The 16,746-nt window shown below is 40.9% G+C and overlaps 1 protein-coding gene across 2 annotated transcripts in view; it reads left to right on the top strand.

Annotated features, from left to right (window-relative positions):
* The window catches only part of rab6ba (RAB6B, member RAS oncogene family a), a 49,171-nt gene that overhangs the window by 24,899 nt on the left and 7,526 nt on the right, over positions 1 to 16,746 (top strand). The window contains exons 3-7 of one of the 2 annotated variants that reach the window (XM_047587751.1): positions 5,139 to 5,192; positions 5,578 to 5,704; positions 7,439 to 7,550; positions 12,712 to 12,805; positions 14,941 to 15,007. In XM_047587751.1, the coding sequence (XP_047443707.1) occupies positions 5,139 to 5,192; positions 5,578 to 5,704; positions 7,439 to 7,550; positions 12,712 to 12,805; positions 14,941 to 15,007 (454 nt within the window). The remainder of the gene's footprint in view (positions 1 to 5,138; positions 5,193 to 5,577; positions 5,705 to 7,438; positions 7,551 to 12,711; positions 12,806 to 14,940; positions 15,008 to 16,746) is intronic. The other variant, XM_047587752.1, reaches the window with a different exon arrangement.

Genomic DNA, 16,746 nt, shown 5'->3' with positions numbered 1-16,746 from the left:
GCTTTGGAATTGGCTCGTGTTTGGGCAAAGCTGCATGTGGGAAGCAGCGACATCTTACCTTATCATAGTCCCGGGGGTAGGAAAAGGAAATCCATCTGTTTATTGTTTTATATTAAATGGGATTGTCGTGTTGGACTATTACAGTAGCTGAAAATTAAGTTGAGAAATGTAAATATTTCTGTTTCTGTTTCATTTTTCACATGATTAGTGCAGCCACAGATGTAGATGTAGATGATAGTGTTGATTTTGTCTGACGGGGACCCTTCAAACTTTAAAAGCACCTTCTGTGTTTCCACCTGACATCATACAATATGTTACAAACTGCAGCGAGATTAATATCTTTAGAAATGAGGCCTATTCTCCATAGATAGGAAATGCGACACAATCATTTCCTGCATCAGTTTCAGAAAGCGCACGTTTAAGCAGCATTACCGGTGTGAACGTGTGCATCTGTTGTTGCCTCCTGTGGTCCCGTATCGCTCCAAGGCCACTGCTGTAACTTCCAACCTGGATGCAGCTGAATAAATTACGGCTTTGAAATCCAGCAGCCGTCAAAGTCTGCCCTAAGTGCAGTCATTCTGAGGAGCATGGGGCAGGGGGGACATGGTTTTCTAGACAAATGGCCAAATGGTCTGCACCGGCCTAGTGCAGATGAGGCCTAAAGGGACGGAGAGCTCCCCTCGACATTTCAGTCGTTTCCTCCAATTTTAAGGGGGGAGGGAGCATAATAGGCGGACAGATGCTGGAGAGATAGCATCTGCTTATTTAATAAAATCCCCATATGCTGTTTAATGTAAGTCTGTACCCTGCACTACTCTGATGGCAGCTGCCAGGAATATGAAGTGGATGTAAAATAACGTCTTGTGATTTACTACCAGTAGAGAAAAACTGCTTTTTAATTCCCTTCTTATGCAAAATGTATTGTTTTATTTAAGGAATTTCCTTATGGAGCCAAAGCTCCGTCTCTCCCGAATGTGTACGTTTTCTCTGCTGCGAATGCGTTTGCATGCTGCCCCCGTCTGCCCCGCGTCTTAATGCCACCTCTTTTCCTCCCTGCCTCAATGACAGGTAGGGCTGTAAATTATTTTGCGGCGTTTTTTCGAGCTCAACTCCAGAGACCTTTGAGTATTAATTAAAATGCAGCGTGCGTAACATCAGTGTGGGTGTTTATGCTGCTGCTCAGCGGGGAGGCTGGATTTGCCCAGTGAGAGCGGGAAAAAATGATACGAATGCAGCCTGCAGGAGACATCTGCCCCGGAGAGAAGACTTATGAAGTCATGACTTCCAGGCTTACGCACTGGATCACCTCTTGTTTTTGTTTTCATGTACGCCAGGGCTTGTAGATTTGAGCAGATCCAGTTCAGTCCTTTGAAAGAAGAGCTGCAGTATATTTAGAGACCAAGGGCCATCAGGAAGATGAAACCGAGCGTGGCGGTGGCTTTAGTCAGCAGGAGGATGTGAGCGAGGCGAGCCGCATTTGCTGCCTCTAAAGCAGCAGTCTCCCATCAAGCAGCCATCCAGCCGAGAGAGACAGAGGCAGGCGTCCTCACTGCCTGGCAGCACATGCTAAAGGGCTCAGAGGCCTCTGGAGGCAGAACGCTTTTGTCAGCTGTGGTGGAGCTGTCAGTCAGGCCTGGGCACCAGGCTGTGATTGCATCTGTCTGCTCTGCCCAAATATTCTGCTGCTGCTTAGTGCGGCAAGGGCTCAATCTGATTTATTGGACAATTCATTTAAAATGTCACAGGGGATAAGAATAATGTAGTTCATTTTCTGCCTTTCAGCTGAGTTGGTCATTACTCTAAATTTGAAAATGGTTTAGTTTGCAAACAATTTTCCACACAGCATCTACCGCAGCCTATTTAACTTTCGAGTGCCGTGGAACTGCATTTAGAAAATGAAAAGGTAGTTACTGAATGCTTTCATGAAAAGAACATTTAGTTGTAGTTGTTTTATTCGAAGAATTTATAATGTCATTTTCAGACATTATATACACAGTTCATGCAACAATTGAGAAAATAATGTGTTTTTCATAACAGTTTATGGTGAAGCTTGTTAAATGTGAGAGGTAGAAAAATGAATGTGATAAATGTGTGATGAGCATCTAAAGCTCAGTACAGCTGTACGTGCAACTTCATGTTTAATAAAGTTTGATTTGATTTGATTTAATTAGTAGATTTGTGCGTTTAAACCAAACCATTTAATGTGTCGCTTTGAGCATTTTGCAATGTTTTTAAGATTAAATGATGAGTTTCCTGCGACAGTGGCCTGGTTTTCTCTGTTGGGTTGGAACATTTTACATTTTAAATTCATTTTGAATTAATGTTGTTAACCGGTACAAATGTAATACACTTAAACTAAAATAGAACAATTATTAGTCTGTACTGGCAGTACTTATTAGTGTGGTTTTAAATTCAACATGCTGTTACCGTGTTGCTGTATTTCTAATAAGGAGACTTGGTCACAGAGAGATTCGGTTCCTGCTCATGCTGGCAGTAAACCGTCAAACACAGCGCTGTGAACAAATGCCAGTATGTTCACTGTGACTCAAGGTCTGTTTGTTTAACAGAGCCCCTGCCAGATAGAGGACCTTGAAAGTCCTGATGGGAGCAACAGTGGTGGAAGAAATATTCAGATGCTCTACTTGCATACAGCGACATATTTCAGGATAAAGTCTTGTATTTATTTAGTAATTTACATGCAGACAAGTGCAGCATTTCTATCTTGTTAAACATCCTTTTAATATGAAAAAAAAAACTCGAGCAGGGTTAGGTTGATAATGGATAAAATGGAGGAACTGGCATTCATTATTGTAGAACAGCTAAGTGGGTATACAGCTCATGATGTTCCTGCTATGAGGATAAGCAACAGCACTGTTGTGGAAAACCATGTTAGAAGAGAACTACAGTATAAGAGCTTATAGGGGTGGACTTACAGTATACACACATGAATTTTTCATTCATTCATTCATTTTCTGTAGCTGCTGGTCCTCTTGAGGGTTGCGGGGGGGAGCCTATCCCAGATGTAATTGAGTGAGAGGTTGGGTGCACCCTGGACAGGTCGCCAGCCTATTGCTAACACACAGAGACAGACAGCCACACTCACAGCTGCGGCCAAAGCAGAACCACCAATTAACCTAACGAGCGACAGCGGAGGGAAGCCAGAGAGAGACTCAAAGAGAACATGTTAACTCCACACAGAAAGGCCCCAGTCAGCCGATGATAAATCAGTTTATGAGGTTATATACGTATCATAAATGATGAGATCAAAGTAATCATATGAATCCGATTACTAGTTTTGTTATGTGTCTATTCTCATATTAAAATGTGAGGTTACTTCAAGTAAAAAAAAGTAAATCGATGTGGATTTCCACTTGGGAAAAGGCATCTTAATATTAAAGTTAAAATGTCACAGATGCATATATAAAGATAATGTCACTGAGCCCACTCTGATCTATTAAAAGCCTTTTTTTTGCCTTAGTTGCCAGCAGAATGGATCGAAGAGGAATAATGTCTTCTGATAATGTGTGCTAGTTAAAAACTGAAAAGACGTGTTCATAATTTTCATTGATGTACCGCTGCCATTCCCTGAAAATGGAGAAATGTTTTTTTTTTTTTATTATTCTATTAACCTCATTATGCCTCATTAAGTTTTCTCTGATGTAAAAATTCACAGTTCAACAAAATGTCGGCCGCTTTTATCCTACATCAGTTTACTCAGTCTTCCAGTGACGTAGTTATTTAAAAAAAAACAAAAAAAAAAACAGGCAGAATAAATAGGGACTTACGCTATATTTGGTGTGTAACCACTTGTCTGTTTTGAGGACTTTTTATTTCACGTACCATCATCTCAGCTTGAATTCTTAGAGGCGTTTCAGTTGCACCCTGACTGAGCCTAAAGGAAGAGTATAAATGACGTCCTGTCCTCGTGCCAGACTCTCTGAGTTAGTCCACTGTGGAAGCTGGCATCGCCAAGGAAACGAGTGCGTGAGCAAGCTGCTGATGCCCAGTTCTTGTCAAAGTGGGCAGTGGGCACCCTGCTGGACTGCCTCACACAGACAAGCAGAACACCTGCGCAATCAGAAACGTGTCGCTATGTATTTTGGTACAAAATACAGTCCGCAACTGTATCAGGATAGGTGTTAGAGGGAGAGTGCACGCTCTGGAGCCAGTGCCGTGGAGGATGGGTGATGTGTCACAGGTCGTCCTGGCTCCAGCTGTCAGTGCTGTCTGCGGTCACATAGGCTGTAAACGTGTACCTGAGGACTGCAGTGTCATCCTGGGTCAGCCCTACACCCACTACCACTTCACACCCCTCCATCCCTCGTCATGTTCGCAGGGACGGCAAACATCTGGATGCTGAACGTGAACGGGTCTCATTACATTCATCTGCCATAACTAGCTGTCACTCAGGGTTAGGGTTTCTCTTCTTCGGTCCGTAACTGCAACCAGAAGGGACACTGCTGTGACTGCATTTCATTATAACGCCGGACGCGTTCTCCGTTTTGAACACGAGCCATCTTTTAATTGTTAGATGTTAAAGTTTATTTTCCTTCCTCCTAAACTCAACGGTTCTGGCAACAAACAAACTCAGTAACCCAAACGCGAGTCTGCAGTTTGACATGTATTTACTGGTTTAGGGGTTTTTCTGAGCCAGAGCACCTGATGATATCATGGCAGGCAGGAAAGCGGAGAGCCGTGGGCTTGGCTGTGGAAAGTAAACATCTCTTGAAGAGAGAACACAGTGCCATCTGCTTCATGACACAATAAGGGAATGATTAGATTTCTATGGCTGTATAAATGGATAATGTAGATGATATGATTCACGATTATAAGTGGCCCATTTGAAAACCATACAAAATATACAAACTACATACTGGAAATTGTGTAGTTGTTCTGACATTTAAGTGGAATAGTCACAGAGTAATGCTGACGTATTGTGACCTATTGAATCTGTTAAATGAATTATATATATATAAGCTTCAGAAAGGAGTTGAGATATGAGCCACGGTTCCTACGACAGCCTGTTCCTCATCTTCACCTTTCACAGCTTCAGTGTGTTTTATTCATTATCTCTTTGTTTACATTTCATGGCGTCTGCAGTGATGTTGATCCGTGCATATCTCCTTTCTTTAAACTAGGCCACAATTGGAATCGACTTCTTGTCAAAAACCATGTACTTGGAAGATCGAACGGTAAGAACTTAAGTTCCAACTCTATGTTGTCATGACACATTAAATGTTTGTGTGTTATCTCTCTGAGCAGCCCTCAGAGAAAACAGACTGTAATAGTGTTCCTGCCTCCAATCAATGATGTCTCGTGTGCTTTTGGATTTTATACTATTCAGACTGCTGCCGTTAATGAACAGCATGCCGTCTTTCTAGCTCGTGAAATCAAATCTGTCTGTTTATCTTTGAGAATCTATCATACAGCAGAGCGACCTAGGAAATAAAAGGTCTGCTTGTATGAATGATGTCTGTTTGTGAATCGTATGCTGTGCATGTGTGTGTGTGTGTGTGTGTAGAGGGAGCCTACTGTTTCCAGGCTCTCTGATTATCTGAATAATCTCAGCCTCCTCAGCTTTCTCTTTCTGAACCCCAGGTGAGGTTGCAGCTTTGGGACACAGCTGGACAAGAGCGCTTCAGGAGCCTCATCCCCAGTTATATACGGGACTCCACTGTGGCTGTGGTGGTCTACGACATCACCAGTCAGTACCCTTAATGTTGCTTGTCACTCATTTCCATTTTCTAATTGGACTGGAGGTCTCTTAATCAGAATCACAGTCTGCTTCATTTGGCCACGTACACGCACAAACCCGTCTTATGTTGCTGTCAGTGAACTTAAAAAAGATAGATAGACATAAGAGACAAACTACATCTGCTATGGTTTAATGGTTGTGGTTGTATTAACCAGAAAGTATTTGGAAGTCAAAGTAGAGGGAATTGAACCAATTACAATATGGCCGCGTAGCAAGAAAATTAAATATGTAATCAAACAGAAAATGTCCGTAGTTAATTTACACAATTCATCCAACTCTTTTTTACCTCACTTTGCTATTTTAAACTTTATGAAATATTGTTCCTGTGCCTCAGAGGGTCTGTCCTTTGTGTTGCTAGGCAACATCTGGTTAAACAGGAAGAGGAGCTTGAGGCTCAGCCGGAGTGGAGGGGGGGGTGGAGGGGTGGGGGTGGGAGGGTGTAATCTGTCTTCCCTGGTTTTAAAACCAGAAAAGAGAAATTGTGAGTGATCACTGTTAATCGCAAACATTTTGAAAGTGCGACAGGAGCGCCACTCTCCCACCCCCCCGTCACAGACCCGTGCCCCCCTCCCACCCTTACCTGTCACTTTTCTGTGACTCTTTATTTTCTGAGCAGTTTTGGCTGCATTTCTTTTCCCCTTACAGCTGTACCCCAGGCTCAGGCCACCTGATTCACCTGGACTAACATGATTTAACTTCTCCTTTTTAGTCCACACGTCCCTTCCCACCCAGCAAAAATTAGTCGAAAAGACACTGAAAAGACGTAACTCATGTGCGTCCAAATGACGTCTAAATTTGGTTGAAAAGTGAACATGACCCAATTTTCAACGACTATTTCTGGACTAAATCAAGGCTATGACAGAACAACCAGATTTAGCCCAAAAACCAACGTTCAAATGACGTCTGGTGTTTGGTGGGTTCCCACTAGTAGCTGATTTCGAGTTCACACGGTTAAGAGTTACTCTCACTAGGAAGTTTATTACCTCAGTGATTTCCTGTATTTTACTGTAGACAAACAACTCTTCGTTTAATCAGTCTGATTCCAGATTTTTCACTGGCCGTGGTTTAGTTTACAGTGAAGCAGGAGTATTTTCCAGTCGTACGAGGTTGTCCTTTCTCAACCGTAGAACTGTGAATCTGAAAATGTAAATGTGCTCCACTTGGTTCTGTGTTGAATATTTATCGTTTGCCATGACAGACAGTGGCATCCTCCTCTCTCTAACCTGCCAGTGACTAAAGACCGACACGTTCAACAGGACGAGGCCTCGGGAAATGAATTCCCAACATTGCTAATTTTATGGATAAGCCCGGGGAACCATCCCACACCATGAACCATGTTACATGTTCACCTTGAGAAAGACATGTCACCTTGTCTCATCAAATTCCCAGTCCGATAATGCGATACTAGCGATTGCCAGCATCCTGCATATTCAGTGAAACTGTCAAGGTCAAAGGGATTTAGAAAGAACTTTAACATGCTACACAGCTCGAAATGTACACAATTTATTGAGTAATTCCAGTATTGTATCATCAGTGTCATCTATTACTTTTACTCTGTAATATAATTTGTGTTAGAATCAGAACTAATAAAATGAGTAGCAAGGGAATTCACAATGTTTGGATAGAGTTAAAAATCCATATTATACAAACAGTATTTTTAATTGGTTTTGTGTCTCTCGGCAGATGTCAATTCATTCCAGCAGACGTCAAAATGGATCGATGACGTGAGAACAGAGAGAGGAAGTGATGTCATCATTATGCTCGTCGGCAATAAAACAGACTTGGCAGACAAGAGGTACGTTGTACGCACTGAAGCCGAGCCTGCCTCCTACACTTCACCACATTTTTGTCTTTCAGTCAGCATCTCCTTTTTATGTCTTGACACCATGGTAACCGGTGTCAGTGTGTCTGTCAGTCTGAAGCCAGATGAGCACAATAGCTCAAGAACAAAGCATGATACATCAGGCTGACTCCACAGACTCTCCCCGCAGAGCAGATGATTTGATTAGGTGTTGGAGCGTCTTGTTGAATAAATCTGTGTATTAATGAGATGGAACTGATTACCTCCACACTAATGTAACTCCGGATGAATTTAATATTAATGCCACTTCAGTGATAAGGAAGACAGGTATGCAAAAATAATTTCTACATAATATGTCCAAAATTCTAATGAATACACCAATTAACATAAATGGTTATTTAGTATTATTGTTGTGATTATGTTGGGACATTTGGGAACTCGGCTGCCTCTTACTGGAACACTTCTTGACAGGCTGCTTGCTTTGAAATGAGGAAATTATTGCTCGCTAAAGAATATCATTCAGTGCTTCTGTCTCTGGAGGCACTTCGGCATCATGAGCTGTGCACCCGAAGGAATTCAAATACATGCTGTATAAATAGCTATAAAACCTGTATAGTTATAGGGAGAAGAGAAAAGGTAAGAAAATGCTGATCAGACAGGATGTTTAATAAAGCCGAGATGGAAAAAGAAATTGATTTGCGAAGGCGATGCTTAGAGAAACAATAAAAATGGAAGAAATAGCTGAAGACCAAAAAAAAAAGGGGAGAGCAACGCTGCTGCTAATCTTTGCTTAAGTTGCTTAATTTTATGTAAATACAGCAGAATATTGAGCTTATTTCAACTCAAGCAAATTTTAACTTCTTTCATATTCATTTGCAAAAGCAATCAAGTAGACTGTTCTGACTTACAGCCCCCCCCACACCACTGGCATGGCTTTAGACACATGGTCTTGTTTTAGTAATAATTACTAAAGTTGTCAGTCCCTTTAATTAAGGCAATATCTCAGGAATGCCTCCGGGAAATTCCTTCAAATTCTCCAACAATGTTCACTTGGATGAACTGGATAGAATCTGATGGTCAAAGATCATTGTGACCTCAAAGGTTTTTGGCCAAATGTCAAGAATTCATACTGCTAAAACCAGGACAAATTGCTTTGTTCCTCTGGTAGTTCATCACTGATATTGGTGGTTGCCATTGCATCATGTGATAAATCTCTCTGTCAAACCTTTGCAATCCTTGGTAAAAAATCTCTAAATGAAAACAGTTGCCCTCTGGAAAGTATTCACACCTACACAATGACCACCTATCTTCAGGTTCTCCCTATGTCATCAAAACAACCCTGATGTCTCGAGGAATGAGCCCCATCAGACCTCTGAAGATGTGCTGAGACATATGGCAGATCCTGTAAGCCCTGCAAGTTGCAAGGTGGAGCACTTCTATGAATCAGACTTGCTTGTCCAGCACGTCCCATAGATGCTTGACTAGATTGAGATCTTCTGAATCTGGACTTCCTGTGCTCCTCAAACCTTTCCTGAACTGTTACCCTAACATCGCCTTCACACTGCCTTAGCTGGCTTGCCTTGCCTTCCCATAGTGCCTCCTGGTGTCACACTCATCTTCGCGCCCACACAACATTAAAAATATTTTCTATTTCTATGCATGGAGTGAAATTATGGAGCAGACTGATGATGGGGGAACTAAAGCAATGTCCAAGTATGAGTAAGTTTAAGCAGCGGTAGAAAATACATGGTGTTCACCAGGTATAGGGAAGAAGGGGGGTTTGAATATGTCTTAGGCAAATATTGTCCAAATGTTGTTTTCTTTTTTTGTATTACATATTCGGAATAAAGCGTTCATTCATTGACGTGATGTGAAAGACCAGGTCAGTGCCTTCTATAGCTGGTCCACTTCTGATGGTCCAATGTCTATTGTAGACTGGGTCAGCGTGGGTACACTGACTACGCAGCCACATATGCAACAAACTGTGATAGTTTAAACTGCAGTAACTTGTTTGTTAGATCGGACCACATAGTCCAGTCTTTGCTCTCCATGGGCATCACTGTGTCTGACCCTTTCACAGGTTCTTCTCTTTCTCTTCCTTTGACCACTTCTGATTCAGAGGTTGTTTTTATTCTTGGACTGTAGCAGCTGAGCATCAGTGTCTTGACTAACGTACAGCCCTTCTGAACGTTTGTCTCAAATAACGTTTCCTTGTGTGTTGGGTAATTTAATTGTTACATTCAGCATCAGCATTGTTTTTATTTTATTATTGAGGTATTTTATTGAGCTGCAGAGAAAAATTCAGTGTATGTCAGCGACTGAAGGGAGAGCAGAAAAAGTGCTCGAGGTGGCAGTTTCCAGACTACTACTATCTTACTGATAACAATAGACAGAGATACAAGGTTGTTTTTAGGCACAAGTGCATATGCATACGTTTGAATTATCCCCCAAAATGTACTTATTTTAGACCTTTACAAATTAAGAGATGTATTTTAAGCTGTGAATCAACTCTTAGTCATATGAATTTTGAGTTAGTTGAGTGTCTAATAAGGTGCAGCAGAGTGCCTCAAATTATTCAGCCTTTTTATTTTATTTATGCAGTTTATTTAGTGCCTTAATATGGTCAACGCCACAGTCAGTGGTTGTAAAGAAGAAGGGGCTATTTCCTGCATTTACATCTCCTCTGTGTCCTCTCCTAATTTGCTTGTACCCATGGCAATAAGGCTGATTTACCTTTAGGAATGATTGAAGGTAAATCAGCCTTATTGCCATGTGCACTTGTCTGAAAGGTTTTTGTTTATGTCAGCCTGCAGGGTTTCACTGCTCCAGTTTCAAACAACAACATCTGAACCAATCACATTGATTCTTAGACGTCTTGTTCCTCTTTTTATTCGGAAAATCCACATTAATCATGGTGATGTCCCTTTTATATTGGGATTCACTGAATAACATTACAAAAATATACATTAAGTGACATGAAAAATACGGCACATGTGTATTATATGTGTGATGAGATGACACCCTCATGAACAATGTTTCTAAAAGTCAAGTCAATAACAATTTTGACATGCCTTGAGAGTAAGTAAATATTTATGTGTATTGCCTCCTTGTGGGGTAGTTTGATTATCATCTGCTCTGAAGAAGTACATCTAGGGGCTGGGTTCTCTGTGTTTGTTGGTTTGTTCAGCCGTGCGTGGTAGAGCCTTTCACAATGCTCGGTGCTTAGGGGAGTTAAAATATGTGCAGTTAAAGGTGCAGCTCAGCCCCCGGATCTCAGCACGAGGGAAATCTAGTTTGCAACAGGCAGCATCATTCAAGCAGAGTCTGCTGTGCCTTATACTGTCAGGAAGTAGTTATGAGATTTATTTTGCTTTTCTTTTATACTGCTACATAAGGCTTTCAATAAGTATACATATAGATATGGATAAGGTGATTTATCTGTAAATGATAAACAAATGACTAATGAATCACAATGACCATGTAACAAATGCTACTCTGTTGGGTGTGTATGTTTATCTTTCGCCACTGGAGGGCAGCACAGCAGACTGAAGCATATTGTTATGCTCGACATGTTCGCGATAGTGGTGTATCCACATGTCCTGCAGCTACTGGCCGTGGTTAGCATTCGGTTGTGAGTAGGAAGTAAGCAACAAATTTCTGACAACATTTGAACAACAGGTTTTAGTTCTGTTTTGGTCGTCTCCAGTTGTTGAGGGAAATATCTGGCTAAAGGCGCCAGCATGTTTGCCTGTGTTTGCCTGGTGTTTCTGTGTCATAGTTTCCGTAAACAGTGCTAAAACACCAAAGTTGTGCAGGACATAGAAACAAAACAATGAGGTCATACGTCAGACAGGATCTGTTGCACCATTAGATTCCTCTGCTAAATGTCTAAATGTTAGCTCCTGGAGACTCCCACCACATACACCTATCAGGCATAACATTATGACCACCTTCCTAATATCGTGCAGGTCTCATTTGTCATCAGAGAAGGTCCAAATGTTTCCCAGCAGAACACTGAATTGTCACAAGTTGCTATGTTATTCACTTCTCCTATCAGTGGTCATAATGTTATGTCTGTCTGTGTATATTTCTTTGAGGAACCAACAAGAGGTTGAGTATTACCTGGGTTACCTGAGTTAAATAAATTAAAAAAAAACATCAACTATGACCAAATTCATTTGGAACTGAGTCCACTTTTTAATGGCGTAATGATCCATCTCCTTTAGATACCTTTGAGTAGCTGTGGCATAAGTAAGACTGATGTCACATTCTGTATTGCTATTATACTTACATTGCTTCATGAATGTTGTTAGGATGCCACATATTGCACATCCATTATGCAATTTTCTTGCCAACCGGCAGTCGGATGATGAATAAGCCACAGTGTTGTTTAAATCGGAGCTCAGACACATGCATCCAGAAATAGTCTCAGAGGCACTGGTGCAACTCTGTCAGGTGTTGTCGTTATGTAAATACGTCTCCAGTGCAGTGCTTCCTGTTCTTGCTGCAGAAACTTCTTTTCCCATCTCACACAGAATTAATTCCTCTTTCTTCTGTGGCATATATGCAAAGGAGAGGAGCATTAATTAAATATACCATCACTGTGTTTGTGTCAATGTGAATAAGTTAAGTAATTTTTGAGGGAATAAACACTTGAAAGTGAATTCTGTGTTGAAAATGCTAGAGCAGACACTGGTTGCCTTATGGCTTCCCAGAAGACCAGGGGCTGGTTGATTAAGCCACTAGTCTCAAACCTGCTGTCCACGCGGGCTGTGGAGTCAGCAGGACCGCACTGATCTCTGTTTGTGTTAATGGACACCTGACACAGTCTCTGTTTCACAGCCAGAACCAAACAATCACTGCTAGGTTCATTAAAATGTCATGCAAATTGACTGTTAATAATTTCTCACAGGACAATGTAATTAATCATTCTCAGCCAGTTAGCTAATTAGGCATGGTGTTTCCTCGCTAGCCTAAAATAACAAGAGGCTCCATCTGCAAATAGGAAGCTTCACTGTGCTGCTTTGTCTTTGATGAATGTCGATGGGAGAAAATTAGCCTTTGTTCTTTGACCAGATTCTGTAAACAATGCCTTATTACCATCTCTAATGGATCAACCTGCTGTGTTTTGATGAATATTATCCTCTATTTGCAGGCAAATAACAATTGAGGAAGGCGAACAGAGAGCTAAAGAACTGAGCGTGATGTTCATTGAGACCAGCGCTAAGACGGGTTACAACGTCAAACAGGTGAGCGAGTTCAAATATTGAGCGGTCTCACCAAAAAGCACTCATGGGCTTAGTTGTTATCCAGCACCCAAATCAATATCCATTCACACTCGTCCAGTGTTGTTTCTCACTGCATGTTGCGTCCTACAATTTCTGTAACTTCCAGAAACCAATAAATCAACAATTCATTAGAATCAGAATTATTTTATTATTATTATTATTTTATTAATCCCAAGGGGAAAATTACTTTTGGTTACAGCAGCTCCTATTCAAAGTGTACCAGTGTTTAGAACAAAGAGCAGTGTAGGCAATAAGAATAAGAATACACGCATCACAGTAAAAAAATATATAAAAATATATACAAGTATATAGAATTATTTCAAGCATTATGCAGCTGGCTTGTGCCAACCCTTCTTCTTCACTGCCTGTCCTGGTACAATTTTGCATTTTTGTGCATTACTGCCACCAACTGTAGATTAGTGGTATCAATGTGACAGCAGTAATAGGTAAATGTGTTGTGTGGAGGCACATGTGTACCAACATTGTTGTGCAGAGAACTGGAACCATAGGGTGCCTCCTGTTTGTGAGCCCAATTACCTTTTCCAGAAGATTTACTTTGCTGCCATTACCACCATCTCATCAAAGCTCAACCACATACATGCATTAATTCTTTAAATGTCATTTTTAACCGTGATATGTATGAGATATTTGGAGGTTGCAGCTATACAGAGAAGCTTAGCCTGGTTCAGACAGTGGGATCTGTCTCTAAGCAGATGTTTGTTGTTCAAAACAAAGACTGTCTGTGAAGTTAATAAGCAGTGAGACGAAGGCAGGCTGCACTGTGTCTGTCAGTGAATGGTGTTGCTGGCAGGCGCATCCCTCCCGCCACTGCAGCACAGACAGAGGAAACTATTCTTCACCTTACCTCAGGGCTGTGGACACTAACAGCGAAATGCCAGAGCTGAACATAGTGCTGTGAAAACCTGCTACACAAAGGTCACAGTCCAGCCTCTAAAGGCTGCTGTGTTTGCATTGTTAGGCTGCGTCATCATTACCCAGTGAAATATTGTGCCTGCAAATTCAATATTTCAGATTTTAATTTCACCTCTTTATCATAAATATACTAGCCAGACAGCCAGACTCAACAACAGTTTCTGCCCAATGCCAGAAACCTGCTGAACTCATTATAATATTTCCCCCCTCCTCACCCACACACACCTACGCAGGGCTGATTCACTAAAGAGCTCTGTGCCTTATTACTGCCGCTGCCATATATTTATGTTTTTATATCTATCTTTTTGTTTGTCAGTATTCCTGCTGCGCTCTGAGCCATTGCACCAAAATATAACTTTGATGTAAATCTAAATGACAAATAAAGTCTGTTTAAATCTGTCTATGTCTACCATTCTGTACAAAAACTGGAAACAGTAAAATACGCTAAATAAGATATGACAGCCATAGAGAAATGAATCCTGTTGTTATAAATGATACATTTATTTGTATGGAAGAGAACAAGAACATAATCTGAACTTTGAAATGACTGGCAGCACGTTTCTGTGTCCTTTCTTATGTTAACAATTACTGAACAATATTTTATGAATAAAAATAATTGACCATGAAGGCTACCCCGCACAAAAATTAACATCAGAGACTCGAAGCTTTGCTCCGTGTTTGTGACATTGTTCTACTTTGTTTGATTAATTTCATTATTGTGGTGTGCTGATAAAATAATTCATTAATGTTCTGTAACCTCTTGTCCTCTGGAGGGTTGCGGGGGTTGCTGGAGCCTGTCCCAGATGTAATTGGGCGAGAGGCGGGGTACATCCTGGACAGGTCGCTAGTATCTATTGCAAAATTAGAATCACCAATTAACCCAAGGAGCATGTCTCTCGGACGGTGAGAGTAGGAGTACTCTGAGAAAACCACTGATAGAATAATAGAGTCTGGAATTAATTCTTACAGTTGCATACCACAAAATTAAAACCAAAATTAATAATGAAAAAAAAAAGATTTGATGGCCTCTAATTATCTAAAGTAAGTCTGTCTATAGTCTGGTTGTACAGAAACCAGGAAATAGCTTATAGAATATAAACTATAGTATACGTTCATGTGTTTATTTGCATATAAAATGATTTGATGTCTGTTTCTTTTTGCAGCTGTTTCGACGTGTGGCCGCTGCTCTTCCTGGGATGGAAAGTATGCAAGAAACAAGCAAAGAAGGGAGTATCCTTTGACAGTAGACGCGTTATCATAACATGAAAATCCCTGCTTCATATTATGAAAATCCTATTTTGATAATAGTATTTGAACAAACTGAGCTCGGTGGTAAGACTTTAATCCTGTTGTGATGGCATCATTCACTACTCACTATTTAAATAGAGCACGGAGCGAATTCTGCATGCTGCCGTGTATTTAAATAGGTGTCAGCTACCTGTCTAATTAAACGTGTTTTCAGCACGACACTCTGCTAGCTATTTGTTAGCGCTGGTGCCTGACAGGTGCACAGGGGACGGGCGGGGTGCCGGTCAGTCACACAGTCGGCACCTGCAGCTTTGTCTGCAGTGGGTAGGCAGGTTTGCTCAATTAAACCAGTGACGGGATTCTCAGCAGCAGCCAGCCATCAGTCAGACGGAAGGGGCTGAGCCTGTCACTGCTTCACCTGTGGGACATTTGTCAGGGGTGTCGGCGCAACGGCAACTAACTTTTAGTGACGTAGTCTTTTTGTTCAGGAGGTGACTTTATTACTACAAAATAACAGAATTGTCTTTTACAAGTGCAGGATTTATTTATGGATTTCTGCAATATGCCCTGTATGGAATAATTCACTCCAGAGAAACACAGGCTACTATTAGATGATAATGTAGATAAATACGACAGATTTAGTTTTCATCGGTAACTGAACAGAGCCCCCATGAGTTTATTTGCATCTATTATTATATCTTATGTTTATTGCAATGAGAATAAGACTATTCTGGAGGAAAACTGAACATTATACATGTTCTAGAGGCCAAACACCCAACACTAGGGTTACTGAGTAACATGTAAATCAATCAACATAATTCTGTATTTCAGTCACTGCTCCACTACTCCTCTTGATGTCTCACAACAGAAATATGTAAATGAGAAGAGCTTAATTCAATTTCAGCTGTGTTAAAATACAGAATATGCAAGAGTTTTACACAAGGCTAAGTAGTCTTTTAATAATATGCACATAAGGATAAAATACAATAAACAGCACTGTACTGATTTCATATCATATTGTATATAATAGGCCACATACCTTCTTGTTTAATGGTGATTTATAATTTATTATGCCACATATATTTATCTTATTCCCTGTAAAAAAGTCTTTAGACTCCTTTACTTTTACACACATGCATGTTGTGTAGATTTCGTCATGTAAATCAGATGCAGTATCTAGTAAACAAGAAATGTTTTTCACTTTTTACAGAAGTTCGTACCCCCATGACTAGGGCACCGCTGCTCTAATTATCCTTGAGACGTGAACTTCTTTGGAGTGCAAGCTGTGGCCAATTGAACTGATTGGACAGAGTCTATAAAGGCACACACCCGAGTCTGCAGAACCTCACAGTTCACACTGCATTTAGAGCAAACCAAGACATGAAATCCAAGAACTCTTCTGTGACGGAGCTGTGGCGAGATTTAGATGAGGGGCAGGGGTATGAAGCTGTTTCTAAAGCTTTGAGTGTTCCCAGGAGCACAGTGGCTTCAGTTGCTGTGAAATGTACCACATCGAATATCTGTGGATGGTATTTAAGACACTTTCTATCCAATCTGACAGAGCTCGAGTGGATCTGCCTGAAATAGAGGTTTTCAAAGCTTATAGACTTAGTCACAAAGACTCTAACTGCTGCTGCTGCTGCAAAAAAGAAAGGCTTCTACAAAGCAGTGTCAATGAGAAATTTCAGTTTTTGATTTTATATATATACTGAAAACCTTTC

Source organism: Mugil cephalus, chromosome 6 (assembly GCF_022458985.1).
Source record: "Mugil cephalus isolate CIBA_MC_2020 chromosome 6, CIBA_Mcephalus_1.1, whole genome shotgun sequence".
NCBI classification, from domain to species: Eukaryota; Metazoa; Chordata; class Actinopteri; order Mugiliformes; family Mugilidae; genus Mugil; species Mugil cephalus.
This window is presented reverse-complemented; position numbering and strand designations above follow the sequence as displayed.